Source organism: Echinops telfairi, unplaced genomic scaffold, assembly GCF_000313985.2.
Source record: "Echinops telfairi isolate 266 unplaced genomic scaffold, ASM31398v2 ScPeMD7_655;HRSCAF=1070, whole genome shotgun sequence".
In the NCBI taxonomy this organism is placed as follows: domain Eukaryota; kingdom Metazoa; phylum Chordata; class Mammalia; order Afrosoricida; family Tenrecidae; genus Echinops; species Echinops telfairi.
In genome coordinates, this window is record NW_022104553.1 from 10,456,535 (window position 1) to 10,465,190 (window position 8,656).

At 59.4% G+C, this 8,656-nt stretch overlaps 1 protein-coding gene across 1 annotated transcript in view; it reads right to left on the minus strand.

The window, feature by feature from the left end:
• The window catches only part of EHMT2 (euchromatic histone lysine methyltransferase 2), a 15,940-nt gene that overhangs the window by 4,860 nt on the left and 2,424 nt on the right, over positions 1–8,656 (minus strand). The window contains exons 2-20 of the mRNA XM_004711804.2: positions 8,393–8,653; positions 8,070–8,294; positions 7,644–7,942; positions 6,830–6,914; positions 6,693–6,733; positions 6,349–6,504; positions 4,850–4,978; positions 4,651–4,765; positions 4,409–4,510; positions 3,911–4,059; positions 3,679–3,822; positions 3,358–3,593; positions 3,097–3,279; positions 2,905–2,987; positions 1,854–1,960; positions 1,648–1,770; positions 1,276–1,377; positions 257–361; positions 16–170 (exon numbers count right to left, since the gene is read on the minus strand). Of these exons, the coding sequence (XP_004711861.1) occupies positions 16–170; positions 257–361; positions 1,276–1,377; positions 1,648–1,770; positions 1,854–1,960; positions 2,905–2,987; positions 3,097–3,279; positions 3,358–3,593; positions 3,679–3,822; positions 3,911–4,059; positions 4,409–4,510; positions 4,651–4,765; positions 4,850–4,978; positions 6,349–6,504; positions 6,693–6,733; positions 6,830–6,914; positions 7,644–7,942; positions 8,070–8,294; positions 8,393–8,653 (2,800 nt within the window). The remainder of the gene's footprint in view (positions 1–15; positions 171–256; positions 362–1,275; positions 1,378–1,647; positions 1,771–1,853; positions 1,961–2,904; positions 2,988–3,096; positions 3,280–3,357; positions 3,594–3,678; positions 3,823–3,910; positions 4,060–4,408; positions 4,511–4,650; positions 4,766–4,849; positions 4,979–6,348; positions 6,505–6,692; positions 6,734–6,829; positions 6,915–7,643; positions 7,943–8,069; positions 8,295–8,392; positions 8,654–8,656) is intronic.

An 8,656-nucleotide genomic window follows, 5' to 3' on the forward strand; every position in this document is an offset into this window, starting at 1 on the left:
GGGGGCGGGGCTCACAGCACGCAGTCGTGGTAGCTCTCGCGCGCAGCGATGTGCAGGGGCGTGTCGCCGTGGTAGTTGACAGCGTGCAGGTCGCAGCGGGCGTTGAGGAGTACCTCGGCGATGGCGGCGCTGCCCGTGAAGGAGGCCCAGTGCAGGCAGATGTTCTCTTCCTGCGGGCGGGAGGTGTGGGCGCAGGGGCCGGCCACAGCCCTCCCTCGGTCGACCCCGTCCACACCCCAAGCAAGGCCCCACTCACATTGTCCGTGAGGGTGACGTCGGCGCCCCGGGTCAGCAGCATGCGAATCACCTCAATGTGCTTGTGCTCTGCGGCCCAGATGATGGGCGTCCACCCGCCACTGTCCTGTGGGTGCGGAGAAACCATGGGGTGCCAGCCACGGGCACCTTGCAGTCCAGAGCGCGTGCCCTGAGCCCGGGCTGGGCGGATCCCAGGCCACCACTCACACGCAGCCTGTGGGCAAGCCCCCTAATGTGGGGGGCAACGGGCCACTGGCTACAGCCCAGGGCTGCTGAAAGAACTGAGGTTTCTCTTTCTAAAAAAAAAAGGTGTGCTTCCGGGGTGTGCCTTACCCTAAAGCCATCAAAGTGTGACAACGCAGGGGCAACACCTGCCCCCAAGACGGCATTCTCCAGAAAAGAGCTCTCGGTGAAGGGAACTTCAGACTCTTAGAGAAAAGGGCCTTTCAAGCCTGGGGCAGGCTCTGGGCCACAGGAACCGACTCCCAGGGCTCCCCCCTGGGCGAAGATGGAACAAGTCCAAGGTCAACAAGAAGGTCACCAATACCCTAAAGATTCGGATGGCAGTGTGTTGTTTTTTCAGTTGCTGGTGGTGCAGTTAAGCGCTCAAGTGCCAGTCAAACCTCTGGATGCTCAAGTTCGCCCGGGCCCCCGGAAGAAAGGCCCGACGATTCATTTCCAGAAAAGCTCCGGGAGCATGGCTCTCCGAAAGTCTCCTGCCTCATGAGCCTGAGTTAGCAGGAACGGGGGTGGCCCTGACTCAAACACTACCGCCGAGCGTGAAGCCGAGAGCTAATAAGGGGCCTCACAGGTCACTTTTAGAGAGCAGGGCGGCTACTCACAGTTCTGAAAAGGGTGAAGAAATAGGAAGAGAGTGGGGGTGGGAGGGCTAGGCAAGAGAAACCCAGATGATGGGGAGAGAGTAGAGTAGGTGTGGGTCAGCGGTTGGATGGAGTCATAGGGGACAGTACCAGACACGGAGCCTCGCAGAGGAGTTGAGGTGGGGCGGTGGCAACTGACCTGGGCATTGACGTCCACTTGCCCTGTGCCGAGCAGCAGGCTGACCATCTCCAGATTGCCGAGTTTGGCTGCATGATGGAGGCAGGTGGAGCCGTCTTCTTCCTGAGAGACACACGGGCAGACCCAGGCTCTAGATCACAGGTGCCCAAACTTGTATAAGAAAATTGCTCAGCGCCTGCCTGCCTCCCTGGCAATGGGAAGCATTTGTACCAGAGCCTGCAATCCAGGAGAGCGACGGTATCTGCTTTGACGGCCTCCCTGGATCATTGCAGTACCCCCCTGCCAACCCTGGGGGGGTGGGGGGGGCACTGCCTGCTTTGAGACCCTCTGCCCTAGAGGATCCACAGTCTTTTGGGCCTCGCCCTGCCGCACCTTGCTGTAGACGCAGCCGCCTCGCTGCACCATGTAGCGGGCCAAGTCCACGTGGTTGTTCACCACCGCCTCCATCAGCGGCGTCCGCTGCTGCTTGTCCACCGCGTTAATGTTGGCTCCGGCCTGCGAGGAGGTGGGGCTCAGGCTGGCACCAGGGAGGGTGGGGGCCAGGGAGAGGAGTCTGTCTGAGGGCTGGCAAGCCTGACCTGCAGCAGCACGTGGCAGATCTCCACAGAACCTTTTTGGGCGGCTGCGTGCAGGGGCGTGCGCTTGCTCTGCTGGTCGCTCTGGAAGTTGGGGTCCAGGTTGTCCACTGTGGGAAGAGCCCATCCCAATGGGAGAGAGGGCGGTGAGGGGAGCAGGTGCCACCTCCTCAGGGCCTCTCCTGGGCATCCTCTGGTCCCCGGACACTACGGCACTTTTCAGAGTGGGACTTTAACTGCTCTGGCAGTATCAGGGCTCAGACCCTGGACCTGCCCTTTGTAGCTGCCAGGCCATTAGGGAAGGCAGGTCACCTCTCTGTGCCTCTGCTGGCAGGAGGCTCTGATGAGCCAGCACGGGCCAGTACCCAGTTCAGGCCTCAGGGCCACAGTCAAAGGTCAAGGGGCACAACAGGGTCCACAAAGACAATGCTCTACGCTTTGCTTTGATGAGTAGCACCTGGGGTCTTAAAATGTGGCAGCAGTACAAGTCACTCGGTCTCCCCCATCTGGAGAGAAGAGTGATTAAAATCTAAAGGCTCAGAGAAATCATCAGACCAATAAACTAACAGACCAAGCACGCACCATTCTTCACAACTTGAGACCAGACGAACTAGATGGTGCCCTGCTACCATCACCAACTGCTCCGAAAAGGATCACATTAAAATGGGGGACAGAACCCCACACTATAAAGAAGACCAGGTTTATTAGTGGGAACAGAATTTACCTGTTATCCTAACCCACCACTAGAGATCAAGTGCAGCATTTACCCAAGGGTACAGTCCCGAGACTCCAGAAAGGAGGGGCGGAAACAGGAAGTACAGGAAGGAAGTGGGATCAGTGATGGGCCATGGCAGGGACATCAACAAATGATTGAAACATTAAACGTAAGACTCATGCTTTGCTCTATACACCTAAACCTAATTCACAATGAGAAAGCACCCGGCACCGATGTGCTGCCCCTCCCTTGTGCGTGTCCCCCACAACATCATGTCCTTCGAGGGTATGGATGGCATCTTTCATCCTTGTCCTCCCTGCCTGCCCGGAGGACACTCACACAGCATCAGGATCACTTTCTGCAGCTCGCCCTGCTTCACCGACAGGTACAGCTGTCTCGGGTGGAAACGAAGTTTCTTTCGCCTGCCAGTGAGGGAGGAGAGGGGTCAGCTCCTGGGAGTTGAGTACCAGCCTCTGCCCCTCCAGAGCCGCTGCTCCCCCACCCCCCTTGGCCCAGCCCAACCCCACCCACCTCTCTGACTCCTGGATGACCAGGGCTTTCTCCAGGGCTTCCCGGCTGGGCCCTGGGGGCAGCCCCACCGCTGAGAGGCAGCCGCCAGTGGGCAGTGTGAGTGAGGGACCGGAGCTGTCGATGGTGTCAGCCAGGGGGTCACAGGGGGGGCGCCTGGGCTCACCATGCCCTCGCATCCGGGCACTGTGGGAGAAGGTGCTGATGTCTCGGGGGCGGGGCAGGGCAGGGGCAGGGGCAGAAAGAGCTCGGGAAGGCCAGTACCTGGGTTGGGAGGTGTCTGCTCTTCCAGGGGCATCCTGGGCCAGGGGCGGAGGGGCGGGGGCGGCAGGGCCAGCAGGGGGGGTCATCCCATCTCCCCGGGGAATGGTCACCTCCTGGGCCTCAGAGGCGTCCTCCCCACAGTGGGGACAAAAGACCATCCCGTTCAGTTGGGAGACGCAGGCCTTGTGGAAACGGTGGGCCACCCGGAAGTCAGGGTGGCATTCCAGGAAGGTGCCCTGGGGACATGGAAAGGAGGTCAGGCCCCGGAAGCCCCTTCCCTGTTGGGGCTGGGGGCCGGTCCCACCCTGCTGGGGCACTCACAGCCGTGCAGAAGTAGCCACAGCCGGGGCAGCAGTGATGCTTGACCATGCGGGCGCGGTGGGTCTCACAGAGCACCATCAGGGCCACGCGGCTCGAGGGCCTCATGGTCTCCCGCTTGAGGATGGCGGCATTGCAGCCTGAGAGCTGGGGGCAGTGAGAACACACAGGAGAGGCAGTGAGGCTGCGCTCGGGCCTGGCCCTCCTGCCACCCGTCTAGGGATCCAGGGCCCACCTCTCCGTCTACACTCTCCGTGGCCATGCACTTGTGGCCTGCCTGCTCGCTGATTCGGTCGATCTTGGGCGCCTCCATGCGGCAGCTGCACAGGGGTAGCTCCTCAAACCCCCGCTCCGTCTCCAGTGAGGACGTATCGTTGGACACCCCTAGCCGGGAGGAGGAGAGCTGCTGAGCAGGGCCTCACCCTGTCCCACCTCTCCCTCTGCACCAGTGACAACCTCTTTGCCGCCACCCTTTCGTACAGTGCCCTGTGTGGTGGTGACTCCCCAACCATCACATTATTTTCATTGCTACTTCATCAATGTCATTTTGCTACTGTCTTGAATCAGGCGACCCCTGTGAAAGGGTCATTGGACCCCCACAGGGGTCAAGACCCACAGGTTGAGAACCTACACCTGGGGGATGCCAGGCCCTGATGGGGGTGGGGGCTCCCCGCCTGCCCTCCAGTCCCGGAGCGCCCCCTCGTGGCTCCCTGTCCCAGTGATTGGCATTTACCAGCATGGTTGGGAGAGAGGGTCCCCTCGCTGGGCAGCTCCAGGGACCCGAGAGGGACCTCCATGTACTCACTGGGGCCCGAGGAGCCCACACCATTCACGCCTGACACAGAGACAGAGAGAGAGTGAGAGCACGGTGCACGGGCGCACAGGTGCGGGGCCATGCAGGTGCACACGCAGGACAGAGCGCTGATCTACATGCATGCTCTCTGGGGGCCCCCCCAAACAGAGCAGCCCCCTCACCTCGGGGTTCCTTGGTCCTTGGAGGCTCCCGTCTCCGCCGTTTCCGAGTCGGCTTCACCCACGGGCTGTCCTTCCGCCATTTCTTCTTGGCCTTGCGCCGGCCGCTGGAGCCACTCTGGGGCAGAGGAGGAGTTGGGGGCCCCAGTTCCCAGGCCCACAGGGCCCGCCTCCTGTGGGGGCGTCAACCTCCAGCCCTTACCCTGTCTGACTGATTGCCAGATTCCTCGTCTTCTTCCTCCTCCTCTTCCTCCTCCTCCTCCTCTTCTTCTTCCTCCTCCTCCTCCTCCTCTTCTTCACTTAGCTGCTCAGCAAGAGCTTCAACTTCAGACTGGAAGAGAAGCAAGATGGGGCTTGGGGGGGACAATGACTCCCAGGACACAGCTCTCTCTTAGAGAAAGGGTCGGTGCTGGAGACCAAGGCAGAACAGGCTCTATCCCGGCCGCAGGGCTCAGACAACGAGGCAGGAGAGAGAGAAAAACTTCCCCAAACACCAGGGATAGCAACCCTCTGAAGTCGGGCGGCAAGTGGGCAAGGGAGGGAAAAGGCTGAGTAAAGGGAGCGGCGGGGACTGCTACACAGCGGGCACTAGCCTGCCACCGTCATAAGCAGCAATGGGCAGTCTTGACCTCACTCAATTTTCTCAAAAAGCAGACAGATCAAAGCCCAAACCCAAACTCACTGCCACTGGGTTGATAGTGACTTATCCTGATCCTACACAGCAGGGCTCCTGAGGCGGTAAAGTTCCTCTCTCTCTCACAGAATGAGTGGCTAGAGGGTTCAAACTCTTGGCGATTCAGTTGGCAGCCCGATGAGTGACCCACGACACCACCAGAGCTTCCTATAAGGTTCACAGTATATGATACTAACAGCCTTTTTAATTTATGAACACCGTAAATAAGCAAGAGTCATGACAGCTGCTAATAAAGCCAGTAAGTGAAAAGTTCGCCAAGAACTTGAGAACCACCTGACATCACCTGAGCCAGGTGTCCAATCTCGACGCTACGGACTGAAGTGACCTGCAGCTCTGTGCTTCCTGCTGCGTCACACAGCAGGAAGCACTTGGCACCGACCCACCTTCAAATCACAATCTCGGTGGGTAAAAAAGGACCGAGGCGGATCATCCTTCCAGACCTACCGGTTTCCCAAGCCAGTGCCGCAGGTATAGGAATGCCAGGTCCCGCCCCCGTTAGCAAACCTCTACCCTGAGCGTTTCTGAAGGGAAACCCATTCACTTCAACGAGTAATTGGCAAGGGAAAAACAAAACAAACAAATTTGCAGAGGGATATGGACGCTATCTGTCAAAAGAAACCAGAGGCAAACAGACGCCAATCAAATCTAGGCCTGGATCTCACAGGCAGCTTAACAAACGGGCAAACAAAGATCATGGATGAATCTAAAGAGGGCACTCGAACGCTGACTGGACAAGGGCTGACATTTAAAAAATTACCAGGACCTAACAGTAAAGGCCTTGTGCTTACTGACAGCTAGGGCAATCCTTGTGAAAGACAAGATGAGATTTACTTTAAAGTAACTGTGTGTACGTGTGGGTGGGTGATTGGGTGTGTGTGTGTGGGGGGGGGGGGTTATGGTGATTCCAGAGCAAGAGAATACATCTTTTTAACATCCAAGCAAATAACCAATAACCAACAAAGCAGAGGAGACTTGGACGGGGGGAAGTGCTGGCCAGTGGACCTCACCTTGCTGTCTGAGTCCACACGCTCATCCACAGAGTAGGAATCGTAGTAGAGACTGAAGTCATCCCCCACCACCGTCTCCCATTCCTCCAGGGACCCAGAGGCCCCCTTCTGCAGAATCACTTCTCCAGAGCCCCCGGCAGAACCTAACTCCTCAGACTAAGAGAAGATTTCATAAAAAAAATAAATAAATAAGCGGCTGCAGGCAGGGCCACCCTCTCCCCAACTCCTCTGAGGATGGAGCCAGAGTGTGGACCAGCCCCCAGGGTCCCCTGCAGTGGTTTCTCAGACCCACCCCATGGGGTTGGGGGTGGGGGAAGGCCTTGCTCCCTGCCTCTCCTACTCACCAGGCCACCTCCTGAGTGCAGCTTCCTCCTTTTGACCACATCTGGAAAGACAGAGAGGAAGGGGTCAGACCCTCCGGAAAGGGGTCAGGCCACGGGGGTGTGGGGGAGGTAGATAGGTGGTAGGAGGCACCACTGACCTGAGGTCACCTTCCCCATAGAGTGAACGTCATCACTCATTCGGAAATGCTGCACTTCCGGGGGCCGCTTCTCAGGAACTGGGGGCTGAGGGCGGCAGGGAGCATTTCAGATCGGGGAGCACCCACAGTTCTGCGGATTAGCCTGGAGCCCCCGGTGGGGGCAGACTGGTGAGATACATCCCCCCGGGCACGGGAACAGAGCCGTACACCAGGCTGTCTGGCAGAGGAGGACCCTAACCTAACCCTTATCTATCTAACCGGCTTAGAAGCAGCCGCTTCATTCCCATTTCACAGACGGGAAAACAAAGCGTAGCAAGGCTGAAGACCTTTCCGGAGAGGTAGCTGCAAACACGTGCCGGGTGGGAGGGGCATGGGGGGCGGTTATCTCCCTCCTTTGTCATTTCAGTGGCCTCTCCAGTAGGAATTCACAATAGGAGCTGTGAAAACGATCAGCCATAAAACCTTAAGATGAAGCTGGGCCGGTCTTCCAGGTGGGAAGACCTGTATTCCCCTGGGGGCTTGCTTAGAAGTACAAAGGAAGAGTAGGTTTGTCTCTTGCCTTCTGCCTTAAGACATTAACTCTATAATTAACTCTTTCACTGCAGGGGGCCCAACCACCCCCAAGGAGCTCCAAGCCAAACAAACTCCAGGAAGCTAGAACAGGGAACCCCCTGCCCATTATCTGTCACCACATTCCGGAATATGTACAGACAGGAACAGATCAGAAGTGGCCAGAAGCTAAGTTACAGAAAAACCCTTAAGGGACCTATGCTGGATTAACCTGCTCTTCCCCTCCCTCCCCTCCCCCACTCACCTGTCCATTTCCGGGTTTGGACATGGTTTTTCGGGCTCTGTGGACCTTGGGTTGCCCCTCTGGACTGGTGGTGGCTGCTGGAGGGAGTTCAGGCCCTGCTATTGCTGCTGGTGGTGTTGGTGCTGGTGTTGGCGCTGGCGCCGGTGCTGGCCCCTGGGCCCCGGGCAAACTCAGCAACCTCATGGCCAAGCTCTGCACCGAGGGGGGGGACTTCCCAGCCCCGGTCATGGACATCTTGGCCCGACTGGGGCACGTACCCCCTTTGCCGGGGGAAGAGGGGAAGGACTTTGTTGCATGGCCTGGGAAAAACGGATGGGCAGGCGGGCAGAAGGTAAGGTGGGAGGCAAGAATCAGAGGGCTGACCCGGACCCCAACCCCGAACACCCTTACCGCCCCCCCCCTCGCCCCCACTCCCCAGCCTCTCACCCAGCAGGATGCGGCTCCCAGGGAGGTCCCCCTCTCCGTCTTCCAGACCCTCCTCCGGCTCTTCCCCAAGGAGCGACGTGGCTCCCACGGGGGTGTCAGCCCCCTCATCGCCCACCGTGACGGTGACAGAGGCAGGGGAGGAAGGGCCGGCGGGTTCCAGGGGGTCGGGGTTGGCCTTCGGGAGGGTCTCCTCACTCGGCGGGGTGTCCCCCAAGGAGCCATGAACTGAAGAGGAACAGAAAAAGTTCAGGGCCAAGGACTCCGGAGAGAGCCTGTGCTGGGGGAGGTGAAGGTCCAACCGGGCCTTTCCGGGGCGCACTCACCTCTCTCCGGGGCTCCTCTGGGCTCCTTCTCCAGTAGCAGCGCCCCCATCTCGGCGGGGGCCTCCCCCTGGGAGGGGACGCAAGGGGCCGGAGGGCTAGTCAGTCCAGGAGGGAGTTGGGGGGCCCAAGACGCCTGGGCCCTGGGAAGAGAGAGCAGGCTCCGGGGCCTACCTCTTCCCCTCTGGCCGGCGCCCCTTCCGCGGCCTCGGCTGCCCGCAGGGGCCGCACGACCCCTCCCCCGGGCCCGCACGAGCCCCCTCCCTC